Source organism: Rhagoletis zephyria, unplaced genomic scaffold (genome assembly GCF_001687245.7).
Source record: "Rhagoletis zephyria isolate East Lansing unplaced genomic scaffold, Rhagoletis_zephyria_1.1 Rzeph_scaffold_02660, whole genome shotgun sequence".
NCBI classification, from domain to species: Eukaryota; Metazoa; Arthropoda; class Insecta; order Diptera; family Tephritidae; genus Rhagoletis; species Rhagoletis zephyria.
In genome coordinates this window covers 1-16,634 of record NW_016159744.1, presented here as the reverse complement: position 1 = coordinate 16,634, position 16,634 = coordinate 1, and the positions used below count along the sequence as shown (strand labels likewise).

General features: G+C 33.1%; 1 protein-coding gene across 1 annotated transcript in view; it reads left to right on the top strand.

Moving 5' to 3' along the window:
* Window positions 1–14,767, top strand: part of qless (decaprenyl diphosphate synthase subunit 1 qless) — a gene marked incomplete at its 3' end in the record, with an annotated part of 48,624 nt that extends 33,857 nt beyond the window's left edge. Inside the window, exons 3-6 of the mRNA XM_017621981.1 lie at window positions 2,419–2,646; window positions 6,829–6,968; window positions 7,883–8,024; window positions 14,678–14,767. Of these exons, the coding sequence (XP_017477470.1) occupies window positions 2,419–2,646; window positions 6,829–6,968; window positions 7,883–8,024; window positions 14,678–14,767 (600 nt within the window). The remainder of the gene's footprint in view (window positions 1–2,418; window positions 2,647–6,828; window positions 6,969–7,882; window positions 8,025–14,677) is intronic.
* Window positions 14,768–16,634: the final 1,867 nt, after the last annotated feature.

The window sequence follows — 16,634 nt, the reverse complement described above, 5'->3', positions numbered from 1 at the left end:
TATTTTAAGGCGTCCACCAAAATATTTCGGAAAAATATTAAGATTTACGTGAACTAGACCGATTTGAAAATATCTCCAAAAATGGAGCATTTTATGAAAAAAAATATTTTCATAAAGATTTTTTTTTAAATCCCCTCAAGTGACAAAACGGCTAAATTTTCAAAAATTTGAACAAAAATATTAAAAAAAAATTTGAAAAAATTTTCAATTGAATAGAAATATTGAGATTTTTGATGCTGTTTTTTTTTAACTTTTTTCAAAGACTGGTATAAGAAAAACTTGAATAACTGAACCTAAACTACTCCTATTTAGACTTGTGAGATATCATTGGAAAGGTATTTTCTCGCCCTTTTTATTTCTTTTCTAATAAACTTATTCAAAGGATGAAAGAGAAAGGTAGAATGAACGAGCATTATTCCAAGNGAAAGGTAGAATGAACGAGCATTATTCCAAGTTGAATTTAGATGTGTTGGTATATGAAAAAAAAAAATAAAAATAAAATTGGTACCCGAATGATTTTTTTTTTGCAGAGAAATAAAGAGTGAGAAAATACTTTTCTACTGGGACGTCATAAGTTTAAATCAGAATAGTTTTAGCCCAGTTTTCAAGTTTTTCGTAAATCAATCTTTGAAAAAAGTTAAAAGTTGATTTATTTTTTAAAAAATTTCTTTAAGAAATAATTTTTGTTCATAAGACACTACATTTTTAGGGGTATTTTATAATCGGTCCAGCTCACGTAAATCTTAGTATTTTTCCCAAATATTTTGGAGAAAATCTTTTATAATCCCGGTGGAAAAACCGTAACTTTTTTTTGGTGATGCAGTCTAATGTACATATGTAAGCAACAAATTTATGCTATTAGTGGCAAAGATCAAACTAATAATGTATCTATGTGACTCTCAATGGCCTCTTTGTTCACCTGTGCTATGCGTGAATCGTACCGCAAAGTGAAGGTGGATCGAATTGCCAACCCACTAACCGCTGCGACGACACATCATAGGCTGCAATTTTCCACTTATTAATCTCGCCGTACCACACTAATTTCCTTAATTTGTAAACACTTTAGTGGCATACGCTCTCTGTGTCATTGGTGTTTTTGTTGTTGGTGTTTGTGCCGCTCGCCATAAATTGCAACTTCATTTGTATTACAAAGAGAACAACAACAAAGGTGTTGTGCCACAACTGAAATTATGGCACGCTTTTAGCCTGTGTGTGTGTCTGTGTTTGTTTGTTTTAATGCTCATTTTTAAGTATTTTGTCTGCAAAACTCGTAGATTTTTTCTTCAAAATAGTTTTGTGAAAATTATGTGCTATTTCTTAATCAGCGAATGCGACTTTTAAGCTCGTAAATTTAAGGCTTGGCGTGTTGCTAATTCGTTTGTTAACGCAATTTTGTAAGATTTGAAAAAGGGCTAAATGTAACCTTTTCCCTTTTACTGTAAATTAAAGTAATTTTCGTACTTGAGTGTGTTCCATACGTAACTGAATATTTGCCTACATGGTTTTTAACACAAATACTTGTAGGCATGTAGTAGGCAAATATTTATGTACAGACATTAGGGTGGTCCAAATTTTTCTAAATCCACCACCCAGAACTGAAGAATTCTGAAAATAAAAAGGCTCCTATTTTTTATTCAAGTTGGTTAAAATTTAATTGTGCCGCCACACAGTGCTTCCCTTTTTCGAAAAATGTGAGAAAAATAGAATTATGGCAGATACATATAGAAACTTTTTTCTTATGGCGATTTCGTTTCTACAAAAGATGTTGCCTTCTCATCGCCCTCTTCTTAGTGTTTGTGCGTAGATGGCAAAGAGAGGGTTGCATTTTTCGGAAGAAACGAAATCGGTATTAGTAAATTTGAGGACTCTGAATTCAAAATTGCGATTTGTTTTTTTCTGAAATCACTTCTTGTAATATTTAGGTTCATCTAGTTCATTCGATTTTCAAAAATGACAATATTGGTCGAACAACGCTTTAGCTTAAAAATATTTTGAAGAGGGTTGCCACCGGTTTGTAAAGTGCAATGTAATCGAGTTATACAAAAGTTATGTATATATGAAGTATTAAAATATGTGCGTCGAACGAAAGAATGTTAAAAAATCCTTAGTTTGAACATATAGAATATTTTTGAGGTGTCTGGACAGGGTTGCCACCTATTTAAAAAGTCAAAATCTAGTTATTGAATAAGTTGCAGAAAAGTTCTAAAGTTCTGATTTTCTTGTGTGTGTTTTAGGCCACCCTAGTATACATATTTACATCCATATAAGTATGTCTAGGACATTATCGAATCGAAATGGAAAATAAAATTCTACATTCGTACGTAAGGAAAAATTAATTGCATTTTTTATCTTTTTTCGAAACTTTTTAAATTTTTTAAACACCTGTTGGTAACTTTTTATTTTTTTATCTAATTTCAGCAAAACACAAATACCGCCTGCAACAGCAGTAGTAGTAGCACAACAACCACAAGCAGCTCAAATGTAAATAATAATAATAGCCCTAATTCCACAACACTGACAGGGAGTTGTCGTCAATACAGTTCGGTGCATACACAACAACCGGCAGGGCCCGTGCGAGATATACAAATCGAACCTTACATCATACTCGATGATGATCTGAAATATTTCTACGATGATGTCAGAGACGTAAGTTTATAACTACGAGTAAATACATACATACATATATACGCATAAAGGCATAAGTGTTATGTGTGTGTTCTAATGCATCTATGAAGCGAACGATAAAAGGAAATGACGAATTATATAAAAATTTTTTTTATGGACGGTCGCTTAGCATTGCGCCTAATTAGGTGTGAAATAGGTAAATTATATTTCCGTAAATGGCTTAAAGTATGTAAAGGCTTTTGTGTTTGTAAGGTAATAAGCGTACGTACAAAGTTAGTTTATTCTATTTACATGTCTACACATTTCTGTACATTAAAAAAATGCATGCAGATTTTTTTTTATGTCTATGGAAAATCAATCGGCCAAATTAATTTGTTCCCTTCAAATGTCTTTATATATTTTCTAAATATTATCCCTTGACATCACTTTTTGGAAGCTTTAAAATATGCCTTTTGAGGGTAGGCAACCAGTGTTGCTACCAGCAAAATGAAAAATTTACTTAAATCGTATAATTTCAAAGTATATTATAAACAAAAGTTTTGAGATTATACAAAATTTATACAAGCTTTATTTTTTAACTTTATTTGAACAAATGAGGCTGCAAACCCGCATTGCTCTAAGGAATTAAAATTTTCTTCCAACAAGACTCGACATTTAAACTAGGATCCAAATGTAGATCTGCAAAATTTAAAATTCTGTTAAAGCGAGCCAGATGCAAAGCTTCCGCATAATGAGGGCCCAAAATGTTGAAAAGTGCGTCGCTAAAGTCGACTGCTACACTATTATATATGTACTTGAGACAAATTAAGAAACTCTTCGAAATTTCCGTGATCCAAATCCTTGTCACTAGGTTTAAAAATTTGCATTATCCAATAGTTGGACATAACCGTTTTCAAAAGTTTGTTACACATGGCTTTAATTTGTAAAGCAATGGACGACCTGATTGAAAAATTATATTCAACTTTTTCAGAAGACACATCGAGTATTTCATGAAATTAAGGTATACAAGGTATAAGGTTCATCAAAGGTTTGCGGAATAAATCCTGTCGGCAAAAGCCTGCAGTCGCATGTAGGGACGTATTGCTGCAGATTGCTCGCAACGCCTACACCTTTTGGTGGGTCTCAAAACTTTTTGAATTGCAAAATTGAAGTATTCTTGAAATTCTTTTAACTTTTCTTGATGAACATAACTTCTACTAAAATATGAACCAATTGTTACGATGACTCAATTTATACAAAGGTAGAGATTAAAATATTTTATATAAAAATTATACATACCTTTGTATAATTATACTGATTTCGTATAAGTGGCAACACTGGTAGCAACCAGTACTACGATTATGCGTTTGTCATTTCTCGAAGTAGTTGCGTGTATTGAAAATATACGAATTTACAATAGGGGTATTCATGATCCGGTGCATACTGTCTAGCATGGTGCATAGATGGCACAAATAGCTTGTTTGTTGTTGTTTCATGTGTTCAAACAACAACAAAATTATCCAATTATGCTATTTATGCTATCTATGCACCATGCTAGACAGTATGCACCGGATCGTGTTAAATTCTGGAAACCCATTGTCTGCAATTCCTTTGCTTTGATCGAATAATTGAAATGAGAATATTCATTCTCGAATTTTATATGGCGTACTTCATTTTTGAACATTGAATTACGAATGGAGCTGCTGTTAGAACATAGCATAACATTGATTGATTTCATTGAGCGAAACGTCAAATCAAAATGTCTCGCAGAGCAAAAATTTGGAAATTGAGTTAGCTTCATACGCAGGCCGTTCAATTTCGGTTGGTCCCATACAAGTTGTATGTGCCTGAGAAATTTTTGACAGTAAATTGTGGGCGTGCGTGAATATTAAGTTAGCCTGTAATTGATTAGCCAACATCAATAGCCTCGTTGATTTTATTTACATAAATACATATTTTCATTGATGTGCAATTTTTAGAGTTAATATCTTAGAACGCTGCCTATCAAATTATTGCGGTCAATAGACATCTTACCGTCTGGGCCGTCCCCGTTTATGGGAACATATACGAGAAAGTTCATTAAAGTTGGATCGTTCCTTGATGAATCCGAAGCCGAGACAATAAACTGACCACTCGGAATAATCAAGAGTAAAATGCACTTGCAATTCGCACGAATAGCTGACCTACGATGTACAGAACTTCAAAACTGCAAGCGGTAATCTGGTCGCACTACAGTAAATGCTCAGTTATGCATACTTGGCAATGCATCAGAGTTGCTACATAACCTAGTGATAAAAGTAGTAATACATTCCATGCGTGATAAATAATCGAATGTATTTCTTATGAGTTTTACATCTAATTACTTTTTATTATATAATCAGCATTCTAATGTATTTATTCAAAAAGTCCCAAAAATTTCATATTAAATTCCATTCATTTCTCGATACTAGGTAATGCAAAATTGAATGCCCCACTTTTCCAAGGACATCGCCTTGGGGGAAAAAGTGTATTTTCGAATGTGAAAAGTGTTGTTTTTCAGATTATTTTTTCGATTACTATACCTTACATTTTCCCACTGGCAGGGAATCTGTTAAATGAGCTTTGCGCGTAAGCGTTTAACCAACGCACAGCACTACATATCGATGGTCCTCTGCAAAAGCGGCACAACTCAAAACTTCATGTTTTTGAGTTGTATATTTAGTTTATAAATAGCCATATTTTTCTGTGGCAAATTTTTTTTTTGACCACTCTAATGTATGTACATATGTACATTTTGTTTAACACATATGTAAACCGTTGAGCATACATTAGCAGATACAAATAAAGTGGGATAAAAATTCATGTGTGCACCTGTTTAAGTGGCGACGGTATACAAACGCTGCGACATAAGACGTTACCAGAATTTAGATGAGTGATTTTTTTTTTTTTTTGAAATCGCTGCTTTGATAAAGGCGGTATGACGCTGTGGGAATTTTGCTAAATATTATATGTGATAAACACCACAAATGGATGAGTAAACTGTAAACTGAGTTTATTTTTATCTCGGAAATTTGCATTTTGGTTGGTTGCTTATTTTGTATGTATGTACACCACAGCCTTCAAATCGCAGTTAAACTAAACAAAAATAGTTGCAAACACTTAAAGTTTTAAGAACAGCTGAAAAGGAGAATTAAATTAAATTGTTAACTATTAAATTTTTGGTGCCTCTGACTAAAAATGGTATATTTTATTGTAGCCATTAGATTGTTTTAATACTTAGCTAAGACACATGAGCACAATTTTTAATTAAGTATAGTGCTTATCATAACTGTATGACAGTCACAAATTGACGAGGTTTGACTATTTATTTTATTATTTTTTAATTGTAGTTATTTTTTAAAAAAAAGTAGGTATGTATTTATTTCACTGTTTTTAATTTTAAGTTTATTTAAGTTTATTCTTTAGCAAAAACCATGTATATCAAAGTTTCTGTGTTTGTGCAATAGTAAACAAAAAATCAACAAACCTTCGTAAAAATTTCGAAATTTTAAACTAGATTTTTTAGAAAAAATTTTAGTAAATAGTTTTATAGCCCGTTAGGTTTTAGTATAATAGGGTGCAAGCTTGAAACAGCTGAGACTTGCCCTTGATTTATGGCAGTTTTTTTTTTTGTTGACGATGCCAGTCATTTTCTTCTATACATTTTTTTATATGGAGAAAAGGAGCAACACTTTCAGCAAACAAAAATTGCCAGAAATCAATTATTATACTAAAATTTAATGGATTTAACGGATCTTTCTAAGAAGCTCGAAATTTTTACGAAGTTTTTTTTTTTGATTTTTTTTTTTTTTGTAATATTGCACAAACACTGAAGCTTTGACTTATAAGGCTTGACTAAAGAATAAATTATACTTTTATGAAAAATTACTAAAATTAAAAAATAATGAAATAAATGGTAAAATCTTGTCAATTTGTGAGTGTCATATAGTTACGACAAACACTATGGTACTCTTATTATTTTCGCTTTGTAGTTGTATGTACTACTCTTACCTTACTACCTAAAGGTGAAAAGGTGCCAAGTCCTCTATTTTAATACGAAACTATATCGATTTTGCGACTCTCCTGAAAAATTAAAAAAAAAAAATGGATTTGGAACCTTTTCACCCATAGGTGACGATATACCTGTATGTATGTATGTAAACTTTTTAATATTTCGACTTATTTTCCTTTTCCTCTCATATATAGCTCCTGCGGCAGGGCACGAGTCAGTCTGAACTCGATAAAATCGCTTCGTACTACTTCGATGGCCAGGGCAAAGCGTTGCGGCCAATGGTTACTATGCTGATGGCCAGAGCGATAAACTACCACTTAAATAAGGAATCAAGGTAAGTTTTTTGCAAAATGCAATTCATAGTTTTTGTGTGGCATAGTAGAGCGGAACAAATTGAATGAAAATATAGTCAATTAATGTTGCTTAAATGAGAATAATAAAATAATTAAAATACGCTTCGCTTAACAGAGTACAAAATTTCATTGAAATGCACTTACACAAACAATTTCGCACAATATATGTATGTTTGTATGTAAAGTGAGTGGTTGCTATTTTTTTTTGCAAATTCGGTTAATTTTAGGAAAAAATATCTAAATTTATTTTTGCATCGCGTCTTTAGGTTTGTAAGTGAGTTTTTGCAAACGACCCCCCCCACTCACACACACACACACATTCCGTCGTGGTTATCATCAGCAAGGCGCGTCGTAAAAATTCATTAGTTTAAATGGGCGCACGGGGCGTATGAGTGATCTGTGGCAGTGGTGTTTATGCTGATGATGATGATGATGATGATGAACAACGTTTTCTATTTGCTTTGTTGGTAGTTTGTTTGCTTGTACCTAATACATAAACACACAAAAGCATACATTGTATGCAACATTGCGCAAATTGCACACCGAGCAATAAATCCGGCTATAATAACGTTTATTGAAGGTGGTTGTGGAAGGTTAGGCGTCCGCCGCACAGCAGCGGCTTAGTTTTTATTTTGTCTCTTTGTTATCGCGCGCGCGTAGTATTTGCTTCGATGCCCTTCTATACGCATTTTGGCCAATTGTATTACGCGATTTCGCTTACATATACATACATATGTTGGCCTAAGCATAACGGTGCTAATTAAACCAAAAATATTTTATTGAATTCGTTGCCGCTCATGCATTTCCCCTTCCAGCTTCCTACTTGTAATATACAATTTTTTGCAAATATATCTTTTATCTTTTATTTTTAATTAATAAATTTTTTTCCTTTTAGTAATTTGCTAAACAAACAAAGATTTATTGCGCTCTTCTCCGAAATGGTCCACTCGGCAAGTCTGGTGCATGACGATGTCATCGATCAATCGGATTTTCGACGCGGCAAGCCAAGCGTGAATGCGCTATGGAATCACAAAAAGGTGAGATGCTAATGTCAGTGATTATTTACCTATTTATTTTGCAAAAATGTAGGGTGTTTACTTTTTGCACAGCATTGTATGGACGACTGTAGTCAAGGTCATTGATCAAATAAAAGCTACGTATGTATGTATGTATGTATGTAGTAGCGTTTGCTCATAATATAAGAAGATATGAAAAATGAGTAGACTGAATGCTGAACTTAGTTGCTTTGTTAGTTTAAGAAACAATTTTATTTGTTATGCGAAGGTCGAATATTTTTGTGAATAACTCCCTATTTTGAAAGAGTGTTAAGCTTTTCTAATCGCTGAGTTAGTCCAGAAAATTTTGAGTATTCAACTTAAGTACAAGGCGCCTTTAAGCAGCCTGAAGCCATGTGTCACCTATGACCCGATCTCTGAAGATTGTAGGGATACATTTCCTTGTACATACATATGTAGTTCAGGTCGCCCCCCAAGGTCGCTCATTGTGTGACCACTTAAATAGTATTTCATATGTTTTAATTTTCTGACATTTGCCGCTCAGCCGGCATTGGCGTGTCTGCGGCCTAAGGATTTGTGGACAGATTCTGTACAGGGCCTGCTAGAGTCTTCTTGTATGTCAAGGAGAGCTCACATACTATACTGGCATAAATTAGAGCGATCTTTCAACTGTTCTAACTACTTCATGAATCGCCTTTTGAGTAAATTGTCCTTGTGGATATACATGCTGTGCCTGAGACATGCAATCGCCGTCGATTGCGTGTCAAGAACGGTCTCGAAAGTTTTGCGAACAAAGAAAGTTAAACAGATTGGACGTGAAAAGTTAGCTTAGATGTGCTCCAAGTTTTAGAACGAAAACTATATTCACTAGTTCGCACGCGCTGATAGGCTGGAGTAGTCCTTAGTCAATAATCTGTTCTGTATGGTTATATCCTCGACAATCTCCCAAGTCTCACAGTGGCTCATCATGGTGATTTTTACTTCGCTTAATGTCGTAATTAACAAAATGCCCAAAAAAGCACTGAAAACGAGAAACAATACAAACGGACATTATAATTATTTTTTTTTTAAACTAAATATCGATGTATTGATAAAAAAAAGTGATTCAGTCTAAAATCGAGAGATTTTGTAAAATGTTAACTTTTAATTATTTAGTAACATCACGAATTTGTAGGATATATCGAGCCTTAACCGCCAAAATAACGTAAGCGACATTTTTTTCAAAATTTTCTCTTTGATGCAGAAATGAATCTAGATGCTCTAGGAATATTTCTGCATTAAAAAGAAATTTTTGAAAAAAATGTCGCTTACGTTATTTTGGCGGTTAGGGCTCGATATTTTCTCGAGATTTTTACTCCAAAAAATTTTTTATAAAAGCTGCCTTAAATTTTAGTACGATAAAGCGCAAGTTATAAGTAGTTAGGAGTTACCGTTAATTTTTTTTTTGTCGACGGTGTTACGCATTTTTTCATAAAAATTAAGTATGTTAGACAATTTCTTGATAGGGAAGAAAATGAGCAGTACGTTGCACTTGCACTTTATTATACTAAATTTTAATGAGCTACAAAACTACAACGAATTTTTTTCCTTATTGTTTTGATTATAAAGTTTAAAATTTTGGTGAAAATTTGCAGAATTAATTCTCATAGTTTTTGCAAAGTCGGAAATTTCGATTTATATGGTTTTTGTTAGGAAAAGAGCTTTGCTTAGAAAAAATAATGAATATTAAATAAACAAAAGAAAAATAGCCGAACCTTGCTAAAATGTAGAATACATATTTTTTTTTCGCTGTATGTGCTCCTCGATTCGAAACACAGGTATTCAGACTGGTTCATAGGCATGCCATTTTAATGAGCTTTTAAGGCGTCGAAATACCGAACCCCGAATACCGGACAAATACAGGACATTAAAAGAAATACAGAACATTTGGCGTTCCGTATAAAATAAATTAGTTGCCTGGTCAGGACGGATGGTCACCGTAGTAAAAATTTAACTTCGTAGGTGGAAAAATTCAAAGCTTACTTGCCTAAATTTTGCTAAATACTAAGAAACCTATTTTCGCAATTTGACAAACTCCAAGTTGACTTTAGACTAGGGTGGTCCAAAAAGAGTAAAGTCGGAATTTTAATGCTATCACTCCCTAGGATTGTTCTATATCGAGAAGAACTATACCCCCATTTTTTTATTTTGAAATCAAAAAATATTTATATGGCGCTGGAAGCGCTCGGTTTCCATGTATTTTATATGGAAAAAAGCAACCTTTCGTTAAAATGGTATAGAATTCTTGAAAATGAATATCTTTCGATCGGAAGGCTCAGCTTCTCTTTAGCAAACTTTCAATAGTAATACCCAATTGTTTGTTTAACCATTTTTTAATACTATAAATTTTTTATAGGTTCCCTCATTGCATTTTTGGGGTTTTTGGGAGTTTTTGGCGGATCTAAAAATTGTAGTTACCATGAAAAAATAGTTAAATAAACAATTGGGTATTATTGTTGGGAATCTCATGCAGAGAAACGAGAGCTTTCTGATCGAAAAATATTGATTTTTGACGACTCTATACCATTGCTACGAAAAATTGTTTTTTTTTTTCCCCCATATAAAATACATGGAACATTTTGAATGCTTTGAGCGACCTCTAAATATTTTTTGATTTAAAAAAAAAATAGGGGTATATTTTTTTTTGGTATAGAAGATTCTTAGGGGTTAGAGCACACAAATTGCGACTTTATTTTTTCACATGAAAATTTGGTACCACCCTATTTTAGACCCATGGTTTCTTCGGCAAATTTTCTTGGAATTATACGTAGAATTCTTCTGTGGTATACGCGCATAGTCGAAAAAATCTCCCATACAAATTGGCGCTGAAAAGCCACGAGAAACAACTGCATTTATTAGATTCAACAACTATAACATATAAATTAAGAAACAATTAAATTTCGATTGCCTTACAATTGTTCTGACACTTTCGATAACTGCTGTCAATCAAAATGCTATTATTCACCTAAATAATTGTTTAATACTCCATAATTGCAGTCACTTTGCAACCCAGCAATTTTTCTAAATCGTAATTTACTTTGGACTTGTTTTGGTTATTTGCTCTGCGTCGCTTTTGGTTGTGACATCAAAATTTGCCAAGTGTCANCATGTCAGTGCAATTGCGAGCGATTACGAAATTTGGTAATGCATGGTGTGTGCTAGTGGCATTCGATATTGATCTCATGTGCAGGCCTGCACATCAAACGGAGGGTGTGTTTATGGTCGTAAACTTGCCCCAGCTTGGTGAGTTGAAAAGTTGACCACCTTGTTGGCACATTGCGGCGCTTGCTGTTAGGTAATTTTTAATGAATATTTACAAGGATTTTCTTGCCATGCGGAAGATATGTAGCTACCAGCAGAGTACCAAATAAATTAATAAATTGAAAATGCATGCTGTTTTAAGTTGTAATAAAGTGCCTTTTTCACACTATAAAAGAATTTTACATAGTTTTTCGAGTTAGCTGGCATATTAAATACTCAAATTAGTAGTATCCAAAGGATACAAGATGAAAAATTTGATATAAATAATTACTACTAGAGATGACTACCAACCTTGCCCTGCTCTGGTCTTGCACTAATTAGTTATCATCGTACTGGTTATAACATCGTTCTCACTCAAGCAGTGGCTTTGTTTTCTTTAATGCCGTATTCTGAGGTATACAGCACCCTATTGGATATAGATACATATGTATGTATGTGGGATTCAACAGTTCTCCGAATATAATCAATTTTATGTGCAAAATAAAGACACCCACGAAAATTTCAAAATAAAAAAAAATTAGGGATCGCTGGCATGGTTTGATTTTTTTTAAATCACAAAAATTGGACAAAATTTTTTTTGCTCAGCTATAACTCAGCGAGTTTATGAATTTATATAAATAACTTTAAATTCATAGAGTTATAACTGATCAAAGTCAAAACCTGGTAACAGTTTTGCGATTAAAAAAAATTAATCTATAATAATCTATTTGCTTAAAATTTTGAAATTTTCATGGTTGTCTTCATTTGGTACGTAGAATTTTTTGTATTTTGAAGAACGTCTTTAATGTCTTTCCGGCATTCCTTCTTTATATATTTTTATTTTATTTTAGAGTAGGGCTGCCAGGCGACCTAATTTTCCAGGATTTGTCCTTGTTTTAGACAAATTGTATGGTGTCCTGTTCCACACCTAAATTGTACTGTTTTTGAATAAAGGTTAATGCAGACACCCATTTAATTTTTGGCATATTTTTGCTATGGAAAAAAGGGCAAGCTTTCTGTTAAAATGCTGAACAATGTCTGAATTCAGTCTGGGTCTCCGAAATGTGAACAATGCATCTAGCTGTCATGTGGTTAACTCATCCCCATTACCTCGGTTCATGTTTTTCTGTTTTATTCGGCTTCATTGAAATTTTTTTCGGTCATATATCGTTGCCTTAATATAGAAAGGCCCTATCTCACATCGTCGCTGAAATGCACAAAGCCGTAACTAACTAAAATCTTTTATTGCATAAAACGATGTGAGGCCACATAATTCGATCAAATGCATCATAATCAATTAAAACGTAAATTTTCAATTTTTAGTTAGTTACGACTTTTTGTAAATCAGCGACGATGTCAGATAGGGCCTTTCTATATTAAGGCAACGATATACTCTTTATTGAAGTTCTCTTTTTTACACTGCGCTCTTCTCCGTTCTCTTAAGGGTATACATTATTTTATTTCCATTTCATTTCGTTCCACTTCATTCCCCTCTTTGTTTTCTTTAAACTTTTTATACTGTTTTGAATTTCGTTCCATTTAATTTCATTTCTTTTTGTTTCAGTTAATTTCATTGCATTTCTTTTATCTTATACTTTTCCATCGCCTTCGATTTCGTTTAATTCTACACTTTATATATCTTATAATTTCCTTCGCATACCATGGCATTCCATTGCAATTCATCTCCATTCCATTTTAATTTTATTGAAATTAATTTAATTTAATTGAAATTATTTTAATTTAATTTTATGCTATTTCCTCCCGTTCCCATTTCGTTCCATGCCATTCCTTTATATTTCCGTTTCATTCCATGCTAAATCATTTAATTTTATTTCACTTCATTTCTTTGCGTTCCATTTTATTTCATTTCGTTCCATTTCATTTTATTTCGTTCCGTTTCATCTCATTTCGTTCCATGTCAATTCACTTCGTTCCATTTAATTTCCTTCCGTTCAATTTCATTTCATTTCATTTCGTTCCATTTCATTTTGTTCCATTTCATTTCGTTTCTTCACGGCGACGAAAGATTGTTACTCAAATGGCTTTGGTCAAATTTTTTTTATATATCACAAACAATTACATGTCAGCACTAGCCCATGCTAAATAATATCGCCCATCCACCTTCAAAAACATAAACTCAAATGTATTCCGCAATTTTAAAATCAAACAAGAAGTCAAATGAATTTTGAACTTAGATTCGATACAGTTATATAAAAAAAAAACCATAAAAATAACTATTAAGTGCAAAATGTTAAACGAAAACGCAAAAAAAAGCAACAAAGGGACAAAAACATTTTCAAAAAGACGGTAAGTTTACACTTTGCATGGCAAAATCGCAAAATTACGCAATGCGTGTAAATGACCAAACCGATCGAATTAGCTACGAGCAGACAAGGTGCGACAGCGGTAGCTGAATGGTTGACAAGCAGCAGACAGCATACAGCAGTCAACAGAGGTGTTCAACTCGCTTGCTAATCATTGACATGAGTTAGTGCACGTACGTCGTACGTACATACCGTACATAGACATATGTATACATATATGCATGTACGTAAAGAAGTTATTTAAGTAATTAGTTACAAATTTGTGGTATTTTGAAGCCAAGAAGTTATGAAGAATTTAAATTAACTAATATTGCAGTAATAGGTTTGTGTAGTTTCCCTGCAGGAAATTTAATTAATTTGGAAGTAATTTATAAACTACTTTATTTTCAATGCTGACTAAATGAAATTCTCACTATTTTACCAGCAACGAACTCATTTATTTAACATGGCGAAGCCCTCAATTGACTTTTCCTATTTCATATATTTTCAACTAATTTAAAATGCATTTGGTTTAAAGAACTTCAAAGTCGGTCTGATAAGATCCTTATTGCATCAAAGTAAATAAACAATATATATGCGTATATGTATGAGTATTCGCAGTAACACCGATGACTGGTGTCTTCACTACCCGCTGGCCTGTCTACTAGCCTGTTAAGTAAATAGTTTCCAGAAATCACAATTTTTACTACAAAATTGTTTGCTGCATACACATACTTACGTACATATGTACATATGTATTTGGTACTTGAAAAAAAATGAAACGAATAAGGTATTTGAAGTTGTTGTTATGGTAAAAAGGGTGCCTCTAGACCAGAGCACTTTACACTTTTCTGCCGCTTTATTTAAAATATACAGTAATTGATTTATGATTTACTGTGATGACTAGCAAAATAAAAATATATTCATCATTTAGTCAATTATTTACGGAAGTTATTCAGGTCGTGCTAAATGTAAAGTACTTCAGATTTTCAATAGCATCCATCACTCGTCGATTATGAATGAGTAAATGTATATAAAAAAAAAGAATAATTTAAATTTTTTGATTCGTTATTTTTGTTTGTGATTTTACAGGTTACAATGGCTGGTGATTATATTCTCTCAATTGCATCGATTATGATTGCGCGTCTGAAGAGCGACGATGTGACGATTGTTCTAAGTAAGGTGAGTGCGAAAAAATAAACAACGAAAAAAATGTTACTCAATAGTACGATTCCGTCTAAAGAAAACACTTCAACAGCGCACTCATAATGTGTCTCACTTGAGATGCTGTCGAAAGGTATCATCTAGTTGCAAATAACTTGTGTTTATTTACATACATACTTGCAAGCACACACGTCGACCTTTTTTCTCAGCAACTTAGAAATTAGTGTCTGAGTTTGCTGACGAATCGCGAAAAATATTTTAGAAAATCCCCTTGGCTTATTTGTTTAGCCTTTGTTATCTAAATGTTTATGATGCATCACAAAATGCCTAATCCCAGGTGCTAATTAAATTTGGTATAGTTTTCTGGGAAATTAAAAAAGTTATTAATACATTTTTTTGTTAAAATAATGCCTTTTCTCTTGCATCTCCTACGATATTTTATTGCCTAATTTGCTTGCGAAATTTTTAATACCGTTTTGGACTATAAATTATACCCCTGGAATAAGTGATTAGATGTGTTGTAGGTGGAATCCCCATTCGATGACTGCTGTTGAAATTTAGCAATCGCTACGGTGAATTATACCGAATTGTTAAAATAATAAGTATTAGTAAAACAAGCATTATTGCGTTTAAAAAGTAAAATATAAAAATGTGAATATCTCGAAAAAAGGATCAGCTACGATTTTGATCTCGATGGATTTTGAACACACAAATGATGTAGAAAAAGGCTGCAAAAGCCGATTTTAGGCACACTTTTATAAATCTTAAGACTATTTTAAGACCACCGTGCATTAGTGAACTATTTTGCCATTTGGAGGGGAGAACTAATAAAGGGAGAAAACAAAAGGCTGTTAGCAATTTGTTTTCGGAACTTTTCAGCAGATGAATTCGGATAGCCAGAACTTTCAGGTTTTCAAATGAAATTAAGATAATTTGGTAACATTTTCAACCAGCCACTGTTTTTCTTTAGAAGAAATATTAAAAAAAAAAAAATCAGCATTCAAAGTTTTTTAAAAGAAGTTTATCTACTTCCTTTTCTCATCTTTCGCATTAAAAACGAAAGTCCTTCACAATTTGGGGAATCATTTCTTCGAGGCGCTGTACAGCTTAGGCACCGTCTCATTGGAAAGGCTGTCTCGATTTTTTAAAAGATCGGGATTATTTAAAGTCATATATGGCTAGGTTATTAGAGAAATCTGCCTGTCTGAACCTCTGTTAGCATCGACTCTTGGCAAGAGAAGTCTGCCAAACCCAGCCTTACCTAACTAAAAAAACTAAAAGTGATTTATGAGTGGTGCCACATTTTCCACTTATGAGAATTTGTTGTTGTAACAGCTTACAAAATGTTGCCTTGGCCAGTTCTAAATTCGGATCGTTGCGGTTACATATGTACATATATAAATCCGACTGGAATTTGTGAGAAGTATACAGCCATATGGTGTGTTGGTCTCTTTACAACTTCTTAACCGAAACTTTATATAGTATATACATACGTTAACTTGGCACGCGAATTGACCTTCACAAAAAAATACGCATTGGTGTAGGTTGTTAAAATACTTAATCATTTAGGCTGTTAAGATACTTCATCATTAATCTTCCATTCATTCCATGTTGCACTTAAGAGGCATTTCAAAAGTTACATATGCACCATACATACATATGTTTCCACAAATAAGGCGAAGTTAATTGCGGCAGCTTCCTTTCAAGGTTGCCGATAAGAAACTGAAAATTCTATAAAATGCGTTCCTTGTACTTTCCAAAGAATATATGTATGTACATTCACGCTTAATTTTTTGTGCATACTGAAATCCTACAACGACACCAACAAATCGGTTATCTGTCCCAAAGATAGTAATCCAAAAACCTGAAATGCAGACTGCTTCCG